General features: G+C 36.8%; 1 protein-coding gene across 4 annotated transcripts in view; it reads right to left on the bottom strand.

Moving 5' to 3' along the window:
• Positions 1-1,457: 1,457 nt before the first annotated feature.
• LOC124169819 (protein FAM102A) overlaps positions 1,458-24,056 on the bottom strand; it is a 388,545-nt gene continuing 365,946 nt past the window's right edge. Inside the window, exons 6-10 of one of the 4 annotated variants that reach the window (XM_046548597.1) lie at positions 20,830-21,181; positions 14,941-15,663; positions 10,606-10,695; positions 7,935-8,251; positions 1,458-5,247 (exon numbers count right to left, since the gene is read on the bottom strand). In XM_046548597.1, coding sequence (XP_046404553.1) covers positions 5,132-5,247; positions 7,935-8,251; positions 10,606-10,695; positions 14,941-15,663; positions 20,830-21,181 — 1,598 coding nt within the window. In that variant the 3' untranslated portion in view covers positions 1,458-5,131. The remainder of the gene's footprint in view (positions 5,248-7,934; positions 8,252-10,605; positions 10,696-14,940; positions 15,664-20,829; positions 21,182-24,056) is intronic. The other 3 variants (XM_046548598.1, XM_046548599.1, XM_046548600.1) reach the window with 3 other exon arrangements.

Below are 24,056 nucleotides of genomic sequence, written 5' to 3'. Positions count from 1 at the left end.
TACTATTAAAAATTTTTCAGTGAATTAAGTGTTTTGCCTGAGTAATAGTGGTTGTTTCCATAATCTGGTTTCTTAGTTGCACAAGTTGTCTTAAAGTCCTTGTGGTGAAATGCTGAGTTTGTATTACACCTAGAATGGAGTAGTGTAAGTATCGGGGGAGGAGAACTGATAATGTTATCGGAAATTTCTGATATCGCTACATCCCTAATATAAAATGTTACACAAAGATATTGTACAGAGCAGGTACGGATCCAAGATTTTTTTCTGGGGGGGAACAAGGATCTGATAGGTTTTCTCATATTTGAGATTAAAAACAAGATTAAAAAATTACAGTAAAACCTCTATGCAGTGAACCTCTTTACATCATAAACCTCCATACTTCATACCACCCCTACTGTCCCGTCAGATTTACATGTAAATTTATAGGCAAGCCTCTATATAGTGAACCTCTTTATCTCCAAAAACCTCCACTTATCATACCAAGGAGACACCCCCGAGATAGCCTAACTACTTCCGCAAATTGTACCGAGACAACTATAGACACCATTAATGCAGCCGCGATTACATGTATGGAATGACATTTTCACCAATAAATGTTTCACGCTTATTTTCTTCTTATACACCTTTAATAAGCTGTAATTTTCACGTTAACCATTAGTTATGGCCATTTTGTTCCTTGTGAGAGCATACCTAACAGTAACTAAGAAAAAAGGTATCCAACCGTCCTAATAATTTTAAGTGACCGTTGAATTAAGAAAGCTCACATTGTTTTCTCTCGAATCATGGTAAAAATCATGAGGTAGTGCTTGCTTTCTGTCATTATGAAATAATGAACAAATGTTCACTAATGCATGCATGTTTATTTAAATACATAAATACTATGGTTTAAAAGATAGCATTGCCTTTCATTTCCGAAGGATATGAAAAAAATTGTGCCTATCACTAAAACCTATAGTGAACCTCCATACATCAAACTGCCAAAATTTTGGTCCCCTCCATTACGATGTAAAGAGGTTTTACTGTACTATACAAAATATTCTCTTTACTTTGATATGAAAGTCATTAAGATGAAATTAAATTATTGAGGCTACTTAATACACAAAACAAAACGAACGTAATGATAACAGTACAAAAAATTTTATCTATCTTATAAGCATCTGGGGGGAGCACACTCCCTAAATCTGCCAATGGTGCAGTGTACTTAATTTTAATTTTACAAACTCTATAACACGTATTTCGATTGGCTTACAATCACCATCTGATACTTACCAGATCAGTACCTGATGAAGATTGCAACCCAATTAAAACATGTGTGGCAGAGTTTGTGAAATCAAAATGAAGCAGACAGTACAATTTCTATGAGTATCATTCAATTAAAAAAATGTATGGTCACTCTAAGCAAGGAATCCAGTGGGATTATAGAACACATAAAAAAATTTAGATAATGACACAACAGATATAATATGATCATTTTATTTTTCACCTAATACAGACCCCATTGTTCCATGAACCATCATTAGACAATTTCAATCAATGGATTTGTAGAATGCCAGAACATTTATCTCGAACATGATCATGTAAAAAAAAATCTTCTGATAGTATCTTCATGGTGGAACTGAGCTTAACAATAGGGGTTTGGTCCTTTTTTTTTAATTAGATTGACTCAAAAGCACACATTTAAAAGTACAAGCAACACTTTTCCATCTTCTGTTATATTCCATTGATGGAAAAGGGCATCATCACCTTCATCACACACTTCCCACGCACACTTCATTTTTTTAATTTATAAAAAAAATTTCTCACAAGGGGGTTACATCATCCTTACATTCACATTACACTATACACTTTTCAGAAGCATGAAAAAAAAATAATTGAGGTCAAGAGAAAACAGTTCCGCAAGGATTTCCAGGCATACTCACGTTTTAGATCACACAGACTCGTCTTTTGGAACTGCTATGAATATGTTAAACATCGGAAGATTTACTTTATCATATGCAGAAAAATTACATTACATCGCCAGAATATTACCTATTTTGTACACTTATGTAGAGAAGCAACAGGATTATGAGGATTCCTAAGAGTTTTCAATTACATTTTTCTTATTTCCAATATCTGTGGTCATATTTAAGGTTCATCCATGCATGAAAATTTCAACTATGTACTTGCAAATCATAAAAGAAAACTTGCACTCTGCTTTAAAAAATAATATTCTTGATGAAGAGAGTTAAATTTACCTCATTCCATCTCGATAGTTTTCTAACTACAAGGAGATATGTATCTTTACTATCATTTCCTTACAACGAAATTTTTGACAAAAAAAATAGGTACTTGGCTCCAATTGCAGGGCAGCAAAGAAAAGTCCTCAGTGAACTGTTGACTGAAATAGGCAATAAACTTGACATAACATTGACGTTGAAGCACACAAATGACCCTAAAATAAATTATTTGAACAACTGAATCAAAGGATTTTGAAGATGCTATAAACAAGTATCCCCACAGCAGTGTAACTGATGCAGGCTCGTATTACATACACACATTTTTTAAGACATGGCACACGACACGCAGACAAAGTATCGTACAGACATTCATGAATTTGTTTTTATCCATTTTGTACATTCAAACAGTTTCCACTCCTTACCTGACGCGCTTGTCTGAAATGTTAAAGAGGTTGATGAAGGAAAAAGGATGGGAGATATTTTCGTTCTATCGGCTTTAAATTCTAGCTCTCGAAAGGGAAGTGAACATACTTGGGCTATTGTATATTCCACATAAACAACAACGCTGACAGAGGAGGCCTGAAATATGTCATCCAAGCTCATGGAAATTTTCCTCCATGGTATCACTGGCTTCGTTGGCCTGAGCTTTTTCTTCATTTTCAAAGATGATAGGCAACACCCATCAGCTAGTAAAAAACCCTAACGTGGGGATGGGGGTAATTTCACTGTACACAAATTGACACACAGTATACACACATATATTTATATCTACATCCATTAGAAAATAACAGGTCCATCTCAACACATTTTGCACAGCTGCTAAAACCAGCCTAACGTTTAAAATCAGCAGGACCACATGATAAGATTTGATTGGTGTTTAATTACATTTTTATCAACGACCAACGTTTAAAATCAAAGTTTCATGTTTGTAAATATATTTGAATCAAACGTAAACCCTGCTTAATTGAGTCTTTTAAATATTTCATTCGGACTGGTGCAGCAGAAAAGCAGTTGTGCATGAAATGTAGTTTGCAAAGGAACGTGACAATTGAAGGAAACTTGATTTGAAAAAAAAATATACACATAACTGAATTCCTCAATTTTTAAAATAATAATCTCGAGATAATATTTGCTAACTGTCCCACCAAATGAATTCGGGTGTTACAGACAATGCTCAGAGATACGATCAAACTCTCCATTCATTCAGCCGATAAAATTTTTGCAAGATCGATAAATTTTAGCTACAAATACATCACGGAGCAGTGGTCTGGTGAAGAATTATGGAGAAGTACATTAACCAGCACATGCTGACCCTAATAACAAATGAAAGATAACGTTAAATAAAAATTTCAGCGGGAACATAGCAGGACAAGCATGCCCAAGTCCGTCAAAATCGAGGTTTTTATTTTTTTGATGGTATGATATTGATTGTGACAAAAAATTTAACTCAAAAATTCCAAAGCTCAAATTAATGATCGAACAGAAATCTGTAAGACGCATTAACTTCCTAAAAGTAAGCACCTCAGTGACAGGTTATGAAAAAGATAACAATACCTCCAAATATTTGGTTGGAGTACAAGAATATGTATCACTTACTCCTGAAAATCCACATAATAATAGGGGACCATTACATTTCAAAGCAAGATAGAACCTTCAACTCTCACACTGAAATCTCTATTTGCACAAAACACAGAATATAAACAACATCATCAGGAGATGGAGTGAGAAAAAAACAGAACAGTTATCTAAAGACTTCAACATAAGAATAAGTTTTAGCATCACTCTGACGAAGTACGCAATTGGACATACACAGCAAACAAGCATATGTCTAAAAAAAAATGCATTTCAAAAATGAAAATACTATGAATAGAAATACTAGGTCAACATATGCTAGCACGCAGCATCATTTCTGAAAGCAATAATTTTCAGGAATAAAGAAAAATGTAAAGCTGTTCACAGACAACACAGTCTTCTTCTAAGCTTTCCGTTAAATAACGATGACTGCCAAGGATAATTAAGGAAGACTCGAATCTTAGTTCATGACGAGAAGAATGACAGTTGTGACTATGGGTGACACAAACAAAAATAAATCGATACATGGCACTTTTATGCCAACCATAACACTCATGGTAAGCCTAAGGAATTCAAAATATTTTCCCTTTAAATGCTGCACTCCAAGACTTGGACCAGGCCTCTCCTAGAGAAGCTGTAAACTGCTAAAAATGCTGCCTAAAATATAGGTATGTGCCACACAATATTCAGGCAGGTAAGATAGTAAAATGTCAACAAACACAGCCAACTGGAAAAATCATGCTGTCAGCTGTAAAAAAGAGTATTTACTCAAAATAGAAGGCATTTTTTTTTCTGCGATGGAAGGGAATAAAAATGGTAATATTTTCTTTTTTTTTCAAATCTCCACCACTCGTAAAAGTGTTCCCCATTTTAAATAACAAATCCACTCATCTCTTGGAAGACAAAACAAAAAAAGTAGGTAAAGTACTCACAACAATACCACAAAGAAATGTTTTCCTTTTTTCCCCCGAAGCCTTCAGAATCATCTACACCGAGATTAATCCTGAAAACACGCCACTTCCGCACAAAAAAAAACATCAGGAGGGCATCAGACGATTATGTAAGCACCATTCTGTATGCCTTTAAAAAAAGTGTGAGAATTGACCTTTGCTTGGCACTGGTATTTTTTAATGCTCACTGCACAGATTTTCAGTGTATATCCTTTGCACAAACCTAGGTTTTTTTCTTTTAAATTTGAATATGTCTTGTGTAACTTATCTACATCAAACCGTCATTCACAATAAGGTTGAGGCCATCGGGGTGATTCTTGTTCGGTCGCACCGAAGGACTAAGCAAGAAATTCTTGGCTGTTCTAAGGCCTCTGAAGCACTTTATTCTTCCTGCTACCTATCTTCAATGACGACCTGCTTGAACACACCAGCAGGCATCTGACTTTTGACTTCGTGACTGCCAAGGGCGGTAGAGCCATCCTTACCAATGAACAGCTGGAGGCCGGAAGCTGAAAAAAGACACAATGACACTGTTATGTATCGACAGAAAAACACTCTGCAAATTTCTACACAGCAGTGTCAGTTACAGTGGCAATAAAGTACAGCAGACTCCCGATTATCTGGCTGCGATTAATCCGGGTTGCGGATTATCCATGCATGACTATTACTCTCCCTCATTTTTTTCCGCGATCTTTAAAAAATAAAATAAAATCAGAATCAAAACCATCGGAATTAATGCATTAATTCAAGGATACACCTGGATTATTATTTCTGTTAGAATCCCCTACGTAAAACGGAAGCGATCGCGCTCTAGCACCATTCATTCATTGGAGCACCGTGTTCCTGTTTTCCTAGCCTTGCCGTGCGTGACCACGCTCCGTGATCACAGATAAACGTACCGCAGCAGTTGCGACCCGGGCAACTTGTGCGAAACGCGACTACGTGGCGTGGTGCCTGACAGTGTAGTTTCCGACGTCGAGCAGTGGTTTTGAAGCATTCGTGCAAACCACTTTTCTGTATCCGTGATCACGCAGCCACGGATGTGTGGTTTTCGAAAATATGCCTCACATGGAGCATTAATAATACGAGTACAACCATGTTATCGCCGCTAAAATGATCGCGAGCTGGCGAAGAAAGCTCTCATTGAGTCTGGGAAGCACTAAAATAACAGAATAGCTGCATAAATAATAACATATTGTTTGTTTTAAGTAAATTATGAACACTGCAAGACATTTAAGTGAAAGTTTGGATTATCCGTGTTTTCCGATTATTTGTGCCGTCTCTCCCCATCATTAGCATCGGGATAATCAAGAGTGCACTGTACATTTTTATGCAAATAGGAATCATAAGTCCGGAAAAAGGCTATTCGGGCTTCCAGCCATGTGGTCTCTCTGGCCAATGTGTCGGAACACAAGTCGAGTTCCATTCTCAGGGCTAATGATTGAAGTTTGCCAGCTAATATAGTCTTCATTGGTTAGATGGAAGGTCTAACGTGATTGGCTGGGAGGCAGCCAATCTTATTTTCCTAATGTAATGTATGGAAACCGGCACTTAAGAAAATAAGATCGGCTGCCTCCCAGCCAATCACGTTAGACCTTCCAACTGATGAAGACTATATAAGCTGGCAAACTTCAACCATTAGCCCTGAGGATGGAACCCGACTCGTGTTCCGAAACGTCGGCAGAATAGATAGAGACCACCCGGCTGGAAGCCCAAATAGCCTTTTTTGAATATATGTATTCGCCGGGAAAGCATCAGATCTTATTCAGCAATCATAAGTGATAAAATTACATTACGGGATTAAGTAATAGTAAACCTGAGAATTTTCCACAAATATAATACCACCAGTGTTGATGTACTACATCATCTTCAGGTCACATATCGATACCAATGCACGAGCGCTCAACAATCGCCCACCAAATCAAATCCACTCTTCTAGGAGCCCAAAAATACACACACCTCTGAAGCTTGGAAAATTGGTGGTGAGCATCTATGCTCCAGCTACTGCCAGCTGAGCACATTCGTATTGTTGGGCTCCTAAATGAGCGGATTTGATTCGGTGGGGGATTTTTGAGCACTTGTTCAATGGAGGGTTCGATATCAAAACCTATTACTTTATATTAAATTTATATTAGTGGAAAACTAGAAAATTAGTTTTAATATTATTTAATTACATAATTATATCAAATTAAGCCTGAAACAAGTACCTTCATACATTAAAGAGTTTTATTCGAGTCAAAAGGCACCTAAGTAATTAGAATGTTCCTCTTTGAAGCCATAGATCTTAATTTTACAAGTAAAGAAATGTAGAATACACATTCACTATTATTACAGAGAATTCTGAGATTTTAATATCAGAGATTACGATTAACTTTAGAGTATATTTTTCCATTGAAAGCGATATTAGTCTTATAAGTGATACTTTATGTAAATGTTATAAGTACCAACATTGCATTAATTGAACAGAATTCAATACTGCTAATCAATTTTCAACTGACCCATTGATTTCGAAATTAGCCGAAATTCTCTTCGTTTAAAACAAATCCATCAATTTTAGAGGCATTAACAATTTCTTTTCGGTAAACTTTTTACACTGATTCTGGCTTTCTTATATCAAAATTGTGAGTTACTGGAAAGAAATGTACGAAAACCTCAAGCAGTCAAAGTTGGGCAACTTGATTTAACACGCAAAAAATGGGTACTCATTTAGGATATAATTAAGTACAGGAAATACTATGGAGCCAAATATTTTTTAAAGCAAATGGCCCAACGTAGAAATAAATTCTCTTTCGTATGCATTTTGCCACATTGAGATTGATTTCTCCCTTTAGATGATAGAGATCCTCAAAATCGGGTGCCTCGCTTTTCTTTTTTACAGACAATAGTCAAAGTAATTTCAATACACCAATGGATGAAGTTCGCCATGAAAAAATATTTGACTTAGCCGGGATTCGAACCCGGATCTCCCGATTGCCAGTCAGGTGTGTTAGCCAGTTACACCACCAAGCCATTTCCTCAGAGCGAACTTCAGGATGGGTTTTACCGAACAAGATGTTGACGTCACAAGTCCACACTGTGGCACATGTGGCGAGGGTCGTGCTTACTAAGCCACTGTCGGGGTGAAAAAGTGCTTTCAAAGTAATTTCCTTGAATAGGATGAACACGAAGTCTAAAATCACGTGAATGTCCAACTTACTCTCCGCACTCTCATCCTGCCCCACCAGGTTGGTCGCCTTGAGGAGCTCGTCGATGAGGTCGTCAGGGTTTACCCTCGTAACCTCCACCCTCGAACTGGATATGGGCCCACCGCTCACCGACGCCTCCATCGAGGACGCCGTGAGGGAGACAGACGAGGACGAAGACATGGCCGCAGACGTAATCCCCTTCCCCCCGACCACAACGTCGTCCCCTCCCGAAGCCTTCTTCCTCCGCTCGGCGGCCACCGCCTTCGCACGATCCAACGACCCCGTTGTCGCTTCGGCCACGGCAGAACTAGATCCCGAGCTGGTGTTCCTACCAAAGGGAAAAATACAGTGAACACGAGAACTCAAACAGCAAAGTGATACTGAAAAAATCGATCAATAATTTTTTTTCTAGACACTTGAAAAATAGAATTTTTGGCATGCGATTTTCTATTAGGAATCCTAGCCAATTACGAAACAATCTTAGATGCACAACAAATGAGCATGCTCTATCAAGTTTCAATGGGCTCGTCTAAATAAAAGAAAATAGAAAGAAAATTTCATTATTTGGGACGTATGCAGCAAGACATTGATCCAAATCCTTGGCTAGTCTATCACTATTTACTATGCATTCAACGTAGGAACTATGTAGGTAGCTTTTTCAATGAGTTGGTGGTAATTAATACAGGGACTAAAGATACAAGGAGATATGCAAATCGCTATTTCCTAAGCAATAGCATTCATTCAGCAGATCTCACTGAGTAGCATAACTGATGAATGAAAAATGAATGCCTAATTCATCCCTTCATACTATGTACAAAGTAAAAAGAAAAAAAATTGGATCATCTGGTCACTCCTAATTACCATTGCAACTCGCTCAGCTGTGCAGGTTAAACACAACTTTGACCTCATTCTTTTAACAAGCTAATGCCTTTTTGCCTAGATTTAAAATATGCATTTAATGCTAACTAATTACACTCACGTGACAAACAAAGGTGTGAGTTCGTCAAAAACTTGTACTTTGTACTGAAAGCAGAACCTCATTTTCCTTTTAGAGTTAAGAATCACAAGTAACTTTCATTTATACCACTCTAAATCAAACTTTCCTCATATCTCATAAATTTTAATCACATCAATAATGAGATCGATTTTATTTATAAATATGGACTTAAATATAAGGAAAAGAGTTGGAAAGGATACATTACAAAAAAACTTGAATTTTACAGAGCTAAAGACTTCCCAAACAGAGCAACTTCGTAATATTTGAGTGCCAAAAACGTCAGTCAAATTACTTATAATTCCAAGCAAGACAACTAACATTTTAATCAAAGATATTATGGTCTGCAAGGGAATACATTAGATAGAGGCTAATGACAATCAAAGAATCTTTTTCTAGGTCAACAGTGACAAAAATAAAATTAGGAAATAATAAATCGACAAATAGAAAAATTAGAAACTCTTATACTAGGAGTAAGTAAAAAATAACAGAATAAATGTAAAAATTACTAAACTGAGTGATATAATTCTAACATGAGAAAGAATTTCTTACTCAACCACTACCCACAATTTTACCAATCTACCCCTAAATACTTGTTTTTTTTTTAAGATATTACATCAGCTTTTCAACCATTCAGTTTATAACTTAACCTGGAATTAATACACAACAGCCAGCTGTAAATATACACTATTTCAATTGACTGTACATACATACACAAACACAAAACAACTAAAAAAATAATGAAACTTTTTAAGATATTCATGGAGACCCTTTTGGGACTAACTGCTAGCATGCAAAATTACCAAGAATTTAAAATACAGCACCAGAAAAAAATATCACACATTATCATTCAAAAACATTTAAAAATACATTGAAGTCTTCCCTAAGTTACTGCTCATTTTGATGCAATGTATATCACCATTCCATAACAAAAACTGGATGTTTTCAATAATGTTACGGCAGCTTTCAGTTCAATAAAATGAGTTTTCAATATCATTTGCATTAATAAACTCACCAGGATTGGAAACTGACATTGCAATTAAACATGAGTAAATATTTTGGCCGCCATACAAATTGACAGCTTTCCAAGCTTTCCAAGCAGTGGCGTAGCTAGGAATTTCATTCAGGGGGTCCAAAACCAGAGGAGAAAATTTAAAAAAAAATACTAAAAAGAGAGTTTTAAACTAATTTTAAAACTTTTCATGTTCAAAAAACTTCATTTGTTAAAGAAATATTTTGTACTTTCATGATTTATCAATATTTTGTTTTCTTTGATGAAGCAAAGAATTTATGTTTCTATATTTCAGGGGGGGGAGTCCGGACCCCCCACCATCCCCCCTGGCTATGCCACTGTCTACAAGTACCTGAAGTTTCGAGGCATTATAATTAATGAATTTAACACTTCAAAATGAGCATGGAAAAACAAGTAGGTACCTATAGCTATAGAAAAAGGTAATATATTGTGGCAAACACAATACATATCTGGAACTGTTTGAAAAAAAATTCCTAGAACTATTCACAAAAAAAGTTTCATGACAACACATAAGAATTCAATTGAAACTACAAAAAATTACAGCTAAATAAAAAGAAACATGGGGTGCTAGAGAAAAATATAAATGGTAACACATAGAAACTGTGCAGGATACTAAAGGATGGTCACGAGACATGATCGACAATAAAAAACTAACGGTTGAGATCTTCCAAGCACTTCCTCAAAGAGGTCATCTTCACTTCCGCCTGTAGCACCAGCTGCAGCTATTAATTGCTTCCTATTGCTCCTGTAATTGGGAGTTTCAGCACAATCTCTTTATAAAGCAGAGGTTCATTAGCAACATACGAATCCTAATGGGGTCTAGTTTTGTACAGTATCTTAAGGCTGGTTTATAACAAAAATTAGCAATAAAATTATATGAATACTTGACAAAAAATTCACTTCATATTTTTTTAGCTTTCATAGAAATAAATTGGCATGGACTGCACACCATCTATCATTCTTTTTCCGAACTACTGCAGTACAAACTGTATTAAAATAGAGTTGGGTTGTTTCTTAGCCGAATCGACATATTTTATGGAGTGTACTTCTCCATTTTGTATTGTATTCACATTATTTTCCATCCAGAGTCGTCTTCTAACACAATTTACAGTTAAAATAAATTAAAAATGGGTAAAAGACACACGAAAAACCTGAAAAAATAAATTTGACACTGCACATTAACTACATTTCAAGTTAATTCTGCCGTGAATACAAAATCAACCACACCTCATGCTAATTTCACCAGCTTTCAAGCTAATATTTTTTTATGAACATCATTGTTCACTTATGAGTACCATTATCTCATGCTAAGAACACCCTACAGTTAATTTATTGCAAATTTTTTCCATAAACCAGCTTTTACATACAGAGTCTGCGACCAAAGTTCCAGTAATTTTCCTTTTGAATTTCTGGTAACTAAAAAAATAATTCACATAAAATAACCTTTTGATCTCTAGAGAATATATGAGGACTTCAGAAGCCAGGGGATACAAGTGCAATATGTACAATTTTGGAGATAAGTACAGACAATATGCAGGAATAATTCTTGCGTTTACACTGGGTGTAGTTTTGCGTGATTAGCCACAACGTTTCGAAGGCTGAGTCTGCCATTGTCTCCAGGGGTAGAATGTGGAGACAAATTCTTGTCAGTATTCTATTGATAGAAGTGTTCTCAATTCGAATCTGAGAGAAGTATTCTTACCTCGCCACAGAAAAATCTTTGCAGTGCAAGCTGAACTAGGGAAAGGAGCTAGCCCCCCACTGACTTTGAAAGAATGAAATTTGAATGCTGATGGCTTAATTTGGGACAAACTCTACCTTCACCTATCCTAACCAACCCTTGGGTAGCTGAATGAGTGAGAAGATTTAAAAGCAATATACTGTTTACTCAGTCAGAAAGAGGACACCAAGATAAATTTGGATCATTTTTTTATTCCAAACAAAAAAAATGAAATATTACGAGGGCTGTTTTTTAAGTCAGGGCCATTTTGTCATACACCGTAGTAATTCGCACGCCGTCCGTAACGGGTGTGTGTGCCGCCTCCTGGCTTTCCTTGCAAACAACCACATGTCAGCTGCAGTTCCATATCTAACCTGTGCGCTTTACTGTTGATCTATAAAATGCTTAAAAAGATTATTGAAACGCCCGCCGTGTGAGAGAATCAGTCAGTGATACGATTTTTGACTGCCAGAAACATGTCGGCAGCAGACATTCACTGACAGCTTTGCGAAGTATATGCTGCTAATGCAATGAGCGAAGGTAAAGTGTGGAAATGGGTCAGAGAATTCAAAGATGGCCGTGAAAATGTTCACAATGACGATAATGATCGCTCAGGAAGGCCATCTTTGATCACAAATGCTGTCGCGCTGCAAAATCATGGCAAAGGTATTCTCGGACAGGTGCGGTGTTTTGCTAGTGGACTTTATGGCATGTGGAATGATGATCAACTTTGAAGCCTAATGTGCAACCCTGGCCAAGCTTGGACGCGACATTCAGAGCTTAAGACGTGGCATCTCGCGTGAACTCCTGGTCGTCAGGGCAGGTGGCAAACTTCATTGAAGAGGGGTTTCAAAACTTAGTTTTACGGTATGATAAGTGCCTAAACGAACAAGGTAACTATGTGGAAATACAAAGAAAAGTATGAAAATTCAAAAAATAAAAGAATTTTGAAAAAAATAATTTCGAATACACCAACGGATGAAGTTCGCCATGAAAAATATATTTGACTTAGCCTTGATTCGAACCCGGATCTCACGACTGCCGGTCAGGTGTGTTAGCCAAGCTGATTGGCAATCGGAAGATCTGGGTTCGAATTCCGGCTAAGTCAAGTGTTTTTTTCATGGCGAACTTATTCGTTGGTGTATTTAACATTGCACCCATACTGTACTGTACTATTGCGTGACTGCATACAAAGTCACTAGTTCCTGCAGTGCTTTAAAATAATTTTGGTTTATTTTATATATTAAAAACGGCCCTTACTTAAAAAACAGCCCTCGTATTTTTTTTTATTCGATACAAAAATACTGCACAAGCATCTGAGATTTACATCATTGGATATCAATCGTCGCACAAAGTAAAATTCTAAAGGCCAAAAAAGACCACTCCCTCAGCCAATCACTCGTGGATCCCCTGTGACGTCAACCTTGCATAATGCAGACTATATACCTGCCCTAAATTCTGCACCATTATTTTTTCAACGAGGTCATGGTGGCATACTTAAAAAGAAGCAAAATATTTGCTACAGCACTAACCACAGGAATCTGCCATTCCCCAGTCAAGGCCCTTGATTACTTCTTACACTAGGAGCTGTGCAATGTATGCATAATTAGCTGGCAATGGAAATATTCATTACTGGAACTTAAGCGACAAACTCTTATAGATATATATTCAAAAGCAGAACATTAATTTCTAGGAATTGTCACAACCTTGCCATAATTAAGGAAGAGCTACAGTAACTGGGTTGATTACATTGCATCTAGCAATGGAGATATTAAAAAGACAAGCAAATTTTGCGTAAATTTGAGATGAAGCTGAAATTTTACCACCAATGGGGAATATTACATTTAAATACAGGGATAAAATAACATGTAATTGGTAGTTTTAATTATACTATGATGAGAATAATAAAGAGGCATCTCCATTTGTAATACTACAAATTATGAAATATAGCGTGTGTTTTAAAACTACTCTCACATGAATAATATAAAAGCCTGGCTAAAATAATTGTAGAAAAAAGAAAGAACCAATGAACACAATCTTTATAGAACCCCAATGATGTTCTACTACCTTTATTTATCAAAAATTGGCACTTAAATCTGTTATATGGGCTCGAAAAAACCTTAAATTGAATATTGAAGGAGACAGAGTGTCATATAGTGTAAAAATTACTTAATACCATGTTAATAAAAACATATTTCATAACAATGAAATACCACACCAAAGCATATTAGGAATAACTCAGCATGGCCTCTGCTTCAAAATATAATGCATTAAAAATATGACCTCTGTCAAGCTTCCAAGCCAATCATACTGGCATTACATGATTATAACCTGCATTTCCTCAAGTTGGATTTTATTCCCTGTAAATGTTATCTTACTTTCAATTGTTCTTCCATATTTATACATGTATTCGTTAATATAGACAATTTAAATGAAGCTAAAGGAACAACCAGAGTGCTCACTAGCATAGGAAAATCGTAACAGGTTCATTGGTTCATCTACAATGCTTTAGGTTGAATTTCAATGGCAGACAAAGCCACCTGCTTGTCCAAATATATAAAAATAAATTACCTATGTTTTTATTCTGCCAAAAATAGAGGTTAGTCATGAGACTTGTTGTTCAAACAATACAAAAGAAACAAAAGTAAGTACATACTTTTGAAAGTCACACTCACATTGAGCAGTTTATAAAGATACACTTGACTTTGTCACTTAGGCATCTAATAGAATACTACTTGTTACACAAAAACACAAATATGAGTCTGAAATGCGGACTGAAATAAAAAGGAAGCATCTGAGCATAAGGAAAATATACGGCAGGTTCAATTAGCAAAGTTTTAATGCAGTAATGGCAATGTTAAAAATTATGCACATTTCACTATGAAAAACCTATGGTTTCAGGGGAAATTTTGTGAAATTATTCATTGATAAAAATAATGCAAATTTCACTTGAACAGTATTTTTCAATTAGATTTTTATATTTTCATTACCTACTGTTTATTTCTATTTGTTTGTTGCTATTATTATTTAATTAGCAATCACGGATAAATTTCACAAAAAATTTCCCAAACACCATGTATTATGTTAAATGCATCATTCAAGCATAATGTTATGCATAAATATGTACAGAGTCACTCTCTATGCCACTAAAATTATTTCCATAAAATTTTAACCAGAATATTGGCTAACACTCATACCTAAAAAAACTAAGTGCATACATATTTACAAGCCTAGGGCATTATTGTTAATAACCAAACCAAAGTCCATTACCTTCTGAGGAAAATCTTCCCGAGTTGCACTCCCGCCAACTGGGCAAAGGACGACTTTCCGCCAGAACCAGCACCGTGCGCAACAAAGCCGGGGGAGCAAGACTTATGCCGGTGACAGTGTGGAGCATGCTGGGAGCATGGCGTGGGCGGCGGGAAGGGAAACTTGGGTGATCTCGGCAGCGGAGAAGACATTGGGGTCCTTGGGGGCTTATTGGAAAGGGGTGGCGTGCAGGGCGAAGACTGTACACTTTGGGACGCGGCGACGTGATCGCAGCATGACACGTCGGATGCCGACAGCTGAAGGTGTATCGCCGGGGAGTTGTCGAGGGGGGTGGCGAGGGCATGGGGGCACTGGCAACAGTGGCAACTGGTCGCGAGATGCTTTTGGATGGCCCTCGGCGAACCATTGTGGCACACGTTGTTGTGATAGGCGTCCAGGTGGCTGGCCATGGGGTGGGGAGATAACGCTAGGCCGTGGGAGGAAGGCGTGGTCGGGACTTGCAGATGGTGAAGGGAAGAGGCAGAAGACGATCGTGTCGCGGGCGAGAAGCTCCGTAGACACAACGACGGCACGGGAGTCAAGGTAGAAGTGGCAATGGAAAGGCTCGACATTGATGAGGACGTTGAGGAATGTTGGGAGGAGCTGTTTGAAGAAATATACGAGAGGGATTGTGGGAACTGAAACAGGTTTCGATGTGAGGGCCAAACTGGCCATGATGGGGACCTAGCTCACGTTACAGCACAACCGAGCAAAAGGTATTCCAAGATGATTTTATGGAATTCATACAGTTTTGAGTTTTGCCACAGGACACAAGTCAAATGCATATGAGCCAAGAAGAGAAATTAAGAATATTATAGGTAATTTTTTGATGGTACGTGTAAATGGATATGTAGCAAGAGGAGAACCAGAAGAAAAGATGCAACAATAATTTATTGAAGTAAAAAAATCAGGAAGAATCATGAAAATATACAAATGCATCAGAGTCAAGAAGGGATATTAAGAATATTAAAGATAATATTTTTATGGTGAACATAAATGAACATGTAAGAAGAGGAGAAGCAGTAGAAAAGGTGAAATAATATTTTATTGAAGTTAAACATCAGGAATAATTATAAAAATGTAAATGTTGATGAGGAAGAAATAGAGATGTTGAATGGTACACAAAGGGAAAAATGAGAGCAATTTTTGAAGTTGTAATAAGATTATGGGAGAATGGGAAAGGATTAAAATATTTTTTATTGATTTGAAAGTAAACACATTTATTATTTGGCAGAAGTAAATTAGAATATACGATGGTTGAAAATAAGAAATTAATAGGAGCCACCACGTAGATAAAGGAACCAACATGAACAATGGTGGCAAGACAATCAATACGACGAGATGTATTCAATCACACAAAAATTCACAACCCCAAAGAGGTTAAGACAACAGAATCGAAAGAAAATTTATAAAGAGAAGATGAGAATGTCGAATTAAAATAGCAGGGCAGAGATGAGTCATGATAGGAGGAAAGTTTTTGATGCGATGAATAATAAATTTATGAGGCAATAAAGGCAGTGGTATGAAATACAAGCACCCCAAAGTGTACAGATAAGGTTATGGGAAGGGGGAGTCATAAAAGAATTTGAAAAAAGAAACATGCTGTTAGAACTATTACACCCATGCAAATAAAAAAATAAACAGTAAATCAGGCATCTTAAGTTTAAAAAATATAGCATTAGCAATATTTTCAAAGTGAGTAGCATTTTCACCTTTGGCCATCTTCAAAGATCAAGTGAAGAGGACAAAGATGTAATAGCCAGCGCACCACAGAGAAAACTAATAAATTCAGAGATGAAGAATGGAAAAGTTGAACACAATTCCTTTGCATCTACAGTTAAAATCAAAAGCACCTGAAAAAATACATGAGTAGCAGTCTGAAAGAATTTTCATGCATACAGAGTCAAAAAATTGGAGCACTATGTAGGCAAAATAACACTATCAGAAAGAAACAAGCTATCATTTGTTAATAAGCTATTCTGCCATAGCCATTACTACCACTACAGACCTAAAGGGTTGATATTTTTCCTTGGTGATATTAATTATGGCAATTTTAACATATGCACCATGAAGCTTTCCTTCTTTCCATGTTTCAAAAGTATACAAATCATTAGTGGCAGAGCTTTAAGAATCTGAGAGGGTACTCTAGCATTGTTCCCAATTCTGCATAGGGTAATGTACTAACCCTTGATAAATCTGAGCAAATTATTACAGACATTCCTGCTGAAGTCCAACTTCCGACAACCTCATTCCTACACACATTCAAAGACTCTTAACACATTGCGTACTGGGGTATTTAAATTCCTAGGAATGCAAATTCTGGGTGGAGGTGTTGAGATTGGAAACATGCCTTTGGTTTAAACATGGTTAAAAAGCTAATTTTTAGAATATAACTTTACCCAATCAAACGCTATGATGAATCTATTCATTATGAATTACGAACAACAACTGAAAACGTACTAACGACTACGTATCGTATACACTTTAAAATTGTTTAGGTTGACATGCCTAAATGACGAGAATCTTCATCATCAGTCCGGAACGTTCGGGAAAAAAATTGACGAGAATTCTCGCCATCCGTACACAACGTGTTAAGACCCCCCCCAGATGCTTAAGAAGTAGACAAAATTTTTAATACCATTATCATTACGTTTGTTTTCTTTTTGTATTACGGAGCCTCAACCATTGAATTTCATATTAACAACATTCATATTAAAATAAAGATAATATTTTGCACAGCATATCCTGTTTTTAATCTCAAGTATGAGAAGATCATTTGCCTATCAGACCACTGAGTCCCCGCGCACCCCCAGAAAAAAATCCTGGATCCACCTCTGCTTGATTCCCTATGCTAAATGGGCTTCATCATCAATGTGCAAATGTATAAATCTGTAAACACAAATTTTATGTATCCCCTAAATATCTCCCAGTAGTATTGGTGGCAATGAAGTCCACTCCACACCTTAAAATGTCTTAAATCTTAAATCGTCCTTTCTTCCCAAAGATAGACCTTCCATAGAACTCCATAAACTCTTCCATAGACTGTCCCGATCTAGTCTCCAATCTAACCTTTTAAGTTCCATGCAGACCCACTCGAACGCATTCGCTCCTCCATGTGCCCATTCCCAGATTGTCACTAACCAAACGTTCCATCCTCTTCCGCCTCTCTTCCCTCATAAATTCCCTTCCAGATCACATTGACCCGTTCTCCTTTCCAAACCACTCCTTTACAAACCGTGCTCTTTCCTACCTTAATAGAAACTCTTAAGGTCAAAGAGCTTACTTCAATGTATTGTTATTTATTTAAATTAAATATGTTTGATTGTGTTTGTGCTTTTTATGTTTGTTATACTGTGCCACTATAAAATGGCAAACTATGCTGTATGTGGACAATTTGATAAATAAATAAATAAATAAAAAAGTAGATAACCCTCCAGATTCATTTAACAAAGACGGATAATGCACATAATGTGATTCTCTAGAGTAAAAGCCACGAGTCTGTGGCTTAGTCTGAGGTGAGCTTTACTCTCTCCTCACAATATCAACCATCGAGTTTCATTGAGTAAGTGAGACCACTCCTCAAAAGTTTATATAAGAAATGCTCTAATTTTGGTCCACTATTTTTTTACATCAAGGTATGGTAGTAACTTTGCATTTAATATGATCTTTACTCAACCTCTTCAAGAGGAAGACCGCAAATGATGCTCTAGTCGAGGACTTCAATCGCTATTTACATTATCAGGGTTCCCACTCTAACTAAATTATAAAAGTCACGGTCTGTTGATAAGCCATTTTAGGCAGAAATATTGATGACGTAACAATCACCGCCCGCACGTTAACAAAAAATTTATCAACCATGACAGGCGCCGTGAATTCAAACGTAGCAATGAAAGTATTATTTCTCATGACGTCACCTATCGATATCAAAATTTAGGTGAAGCTTACGGTTGTGAGAGGCAAAATGGAGGGAGCAGTGAGGTAGGGAAGTAAAGAAGTGTCTAATTTTTCACCAGGGTTAATGAACACTTTGTTTGCCGGTCTTCCAATCACAGGCTCCAGATCAATGTGTCATCATGGCACAAGGACCAATAATTGCACTTCGAATATACGTGTGGAGATAAATGTGTGGACAGTGTCTGTATGTGGCTCGGCCTTGAAACATGATCTTTTATCAAAATATCTTTTTTTTCTTTTGATCTGTCAATTTTAGTTCTTTTTCTACAAGTTTGAGAGAATTTTTTTAAGGTTTGTAGGTTTCAGGTTTTTTCACGGTAGACGAAAATCACGGCTCATTCACGGTTTTAAGGTTTTCACGGTTGAGTGGGAACCCTGATTATGATCTGTGCCACGGAAGCTAACGAGGCCAACTACAGTAATCCATTTCTGGAACTTTTGAGACAGACCCTATATTCTTGCAACAACAACTCAATGTTTCAGGTAAAAAGTTTCATCCATTGAATAAACATATTTACAAAGTTTTACTAGACTGCACATATACACCAAATCAAGACCAGTATGTGCATTAAGAAGTTCATCAAAAGAGTGGTGGTTCTTAACATCACGTGCACTCGCTTTGTAGGGTACAGAAACTGAATTTGAAGCCCTGTTTGTATAATACAACTGCCCAAACAGAAAAACTCTGTAGAACTCCCAAAATTGCATTGTTTAAATGTTCATAATCATGAAAATGAAGGAATTTAAGACTGAAATTATGAGGGAATATTGTCAAAATCAAAAGTTTTCATCTACGTGAGAGTTATGAATCACCACTCTGAGTAATTGAAAGGTAGGAGGCAAAACAAGATGGGATCAAGGAGCAAATTTGAAAGTTAGAACATTAAATATTTACTTTTAATAAAAGCATTTTCATTCAAATGCACAGAATTTTCAAAAAATCAACTGGTTAGAGTATGTTTAAAATATAATTCAATATTTTAAGTTAATTCATTTAAGAGTGGCACTTAATTAACAACGCAAGACAGAAATATTAATCGTCGATGGTAGCTCATAACTTGCCTCAAACCTTACATCAGATCACATGTACAAAAAACTTACGAATACTAATTGAGAAATAAATGATACCAAAATAGAAAACAGCCATAAAAATTTAGTAACATGCAAAATATGTTATGTGCAAAAGCAATATTAACAAATTTGTGCCAAAAAATAAAAAAAATAGTTGTATAGAAATTGTTCATCACCTCTTATGTCTAGTCATAGCAATGAAAGCATTTTACAAAAAATGCAGACAAAATTCTATCCTTCCTGGACAGTAATATAACCTCCAAAGACTTACAGTTTTCAAAATGGTCGCATGTCTTGGAATCTCACTGAAAGCTCTCAATCAAATTTTTTAAATTACTGGTATTAAGGTGATTGTGAGGAAAACATTTTTACTCAGCTTTGTGACAGAATCATTACAAAAAGACTTCAAGTGAGGCTTGATAAGTAAATGTCGTAATTAAAACTTAGGTGTAAGGGTTGCATTTAAAAAATAGGTTTGAAATATCCACAGAAATACCGTATTTCTCCGAATATAGTCCCCCCCCAAATTTTGAGGCTTCAGTTTTGGGAAAAGAAATAAAAATGCGTTTGAATATAGTCCCCCCACTTTACTTTTACCATGGGAATTTTTGGAAAATAGGGGGGACTATATTCAGACATATACGGTAGGTATTCATCGTCCAAGATGGCATAAAATACATTAATTTCATTGACAAAAGAAGAAAAAAACACCTCCAGTTGAGATGAGTCTAATATATTAAAAGTGATTCTATAAAATAATATAGAGTATAAAAACATGAGTGAAGCCACTACACAAATTGCTAGCGGCTTCAGAGGATTACATACCTGATGTGACCAGAATCTCCGGAAGAGCTCTGCCTCGAATGCTGCTGAGACTGGGAGTTTAGCGAGCCATATCCCGACGCTCGACTCATCTGACTCGTGTTGGATGAGTTCCGGGAATGGCCTCCGCCGTTCGTGGCACCGTTGGCTCCCGCAACCACTTCACAGCACCGCTGGTGCATGGCAATGGATCCGCTGTGAACGCCGGGACCACCAAGAGACAGTGGCATTGGCGTAGAACTGTCACCCTCCTCGGTCCCCATGCAGGGGCAGTAGTCTGCGCTGGGATCTGGCAACAATGCTACAGTTGGGAGGGTGAGCTCGGAAGGATCCAAGCCAGTGCCGCTGACCAGATCTAAAGGATGAAAAGGGTAATTGTAAAGAAATGTATGAGGTCAATACATTTTAATCTCTACCAATGACAGTGTGTAGTATAGTGGTCACAAAGTATAAGGGAAAATTCGTTTTTTTTATATCTTATTGGGATCCCCCAAATAGTGCATTAATTTAATTAATAGGGAAGTGCACTAATTTTTTTTTATTGCTGAATTTGAAAGTTTAGCCTAAAAAAGAAACATTAGTATAGTCACTTTTATTTCCTGCATCTGGGGTATGCACTTTAAAACGTTTTGAAAGTCGGAAAATTTCATGTTGCGCTGAAACACATTGTCTCCATCTTGATTGAGATGTGACGTCACAAGGCAGTAGTCACCAGTGGAGTATCGTGGTATTCCGTCGCCTTCTTTAGCGCGGCGAGAGTTTCCGGGAATCGGTGGAGTTTGCTTCCTAAAAATGTCGGCTAGTACGGAAAACATGAATTCAAAAGAGAATCATAAATGATTTTTTGTTCCAAATTTCATCTCGACGTCGAAACAAAAGCCTGGAGAAGATATTCATTCCCGTGCCTTAAGCACAAGCCATACGGAATAAATGGTTCAAGGCTGCTCCTGACTCTTTCCTATTGATAATATTCTGTTTTGAAGATCATTTGAAGATATTGCAAGATCAAATTGATATTTATATTATAATAATTTACTTAATAGGTACCTCAGTCATATCAGAAAGTGTGTTGAGTCAAAATGTAGCATCTTCCGCGTAGACCTATGTAATGTATAAACTGAAAGTAGTTTGGTTAAAGAATTATGGTGCGACTGTTATGTTACACGACCGGGCTAAATGCGTACTTTTCCCATGATATGTGCATATATGATAACAAACGATTATTTTTAAAGTTAATCTTTATTTGTTGAAATTAGTACATTTATAGGTGATATAGATATGAAGGTACACGGCAGGGCGCGCGGCGTAATTTATACTCCACTGGTGACGGGTTCATCTTGCTGATCTAAAAAATTAGCTACAATACCTCGAACTTTGAAAACTCGCAATATAGGCAGTCAAAGTACATTGTAGGAATACACGAGATTATTCTAGCCCAGAATGTACGTACAATGTTGAAATCCTTGGTTTTCAAAGATTGACGTATTTTATACGCCAGCGCGCCCGGTCCAGGGTTATCAACTTTTATTTCATCCTATTTGTTAATTGAAATTATGTTTCGGAATGGTTCTTTTAGCACTGCTACCGAGGTAAACTGATGGGTACTGAGTACTAGGTACTGAGGTAGGTACTAAGTAAGTAAACTCCCTTTGGAGTAATGTGAATTACAAGTGTTCGAGATATATGGCATTTTATATTCGTGTTGTGTTCTTATTAATTATGTCTGTACGCATATTGTTGCTTGCCGCGAGCCTTTAATGGTATGTGCTCTTGCAAGAGTGGTTTTCATTTTTAATGTGGAAGTTGGTCAGTATAAGCAAAGAAAAAATTAACATTTTAGCGCACACCAACCCTTGTAGCCGTCGCATCTCTGCATTTGTAATGACACTGCTAAAATACCTAAACGCCATTATGATGATAAAAAAATTATCTCATGTCTCTGATTGCTGCAATTAAAATTAATGATAAACTTGACGCCGTATGATCAAAATGAAGGCAATGAAATATACTGCCATGATGAAGTCTTGAACCCTGGTCCTCAGGGTGGGAGTCGAACACGCTACCACTACCCCAGCTGACCCATTCCGTAAAGGTACCTAGATACCCAGATATTTTAATAGATTTTTTATATAGGTAAAAATTTATATATGACTTGTGAAAAGTACCGCATGAAAATTAATTAATTACAGCCTAACTAAGGCCCTAATTGAAAAAGACGGAGCAAGGTACGTGGTCTCCCCTTGTAAGCCTTAACGCCTCGCATTTCTATGGGGCGTTGAACCTGTCCTCCTTTTTCAAAAATTCAGTGACCATAAATACATCAAAGTTTGGTATACCATTTATAAATCGTTGGAATTTTCCTTCTCCCAACCAAGATTAACTTTTCTTGAACCCCTCCTGGACAGCGAACTATTGCAACAACCAGCCAGCACGTAAATAAGGCTAACATCCCATGATTCTAGTTGCGAAGGGCGAACGTTCCGGCCAGTGTGAACACATACGCAACGAATAAGTCTTGCAGCAAACGTCTGAAATAGGTTTATTAGTTTGACTCAGTTCTTACAAAAAAAGTTCTGGCATGATAAACGGCATTGTGCCAAAATATACCCAGCGAAAAATAAATACCATCATCTATTTATTAAAGATTCAATGTGCTATTCGCACTACTCTTTCCAAAATTGAAGTTGACACGTAAATGAATATTAATATGCAATGATGAAGTCATGTACTCAAAAGAGAAGCAACCACATATATATTCTGAAGATATTTTATGACAGCAAAAAACAGATACCCTCAAATTCAGTAAGTTTTCTATGCAATAATAGTGGTAGAACTAAATGGCGTATAAGCTGCCCTCTGCTACTGCCTTGTGACGTCACGGCCAATATTCAACATGGACACCCGTTTTAGCGGCCTTTGAATTTTTCCATATTTCGGACAGTTATCTCGAATCAAGTATTCACTATTAGGATTTAAACTGTGGTTTTACGACATTATGTTATTCTAAACTCTAATTTAAAAAATGTGTTTGGTGCATTTGAAACACTAGTGTACTTCCCTATTGGTAGGAAATTCTGAAATAGTTGTCAATTAATTTCGATACGTTTTTCATCCCAATAATTTTTATCCTTACGCACGTTTTCTCAAAATGGGAGAGACTGCACAATTGTATTGTGCCGATACTTGCTAAAAGCGCTTCTTTCATTAAGCTCAACAATTTGTTTGAGACG

Source organism: Ischnura elegans, chromosome 12 (assembly GCF_921293095.1).
Source record: "Ischnura elegans chromosome 12, ioIscEleg1.1, whole genome shotgun sequence".
NCBI lineage: Eukaryota > Metazoa > Arthropoda > Insecta > Odonata > Coenagrionidae > Ischnura > Ischnura elegans.
The sequence above is the reverse complement of the archived record's forward strand: the minus strand, read 5'-3'. Positions and strand labels throughout refer to the sequence as shown.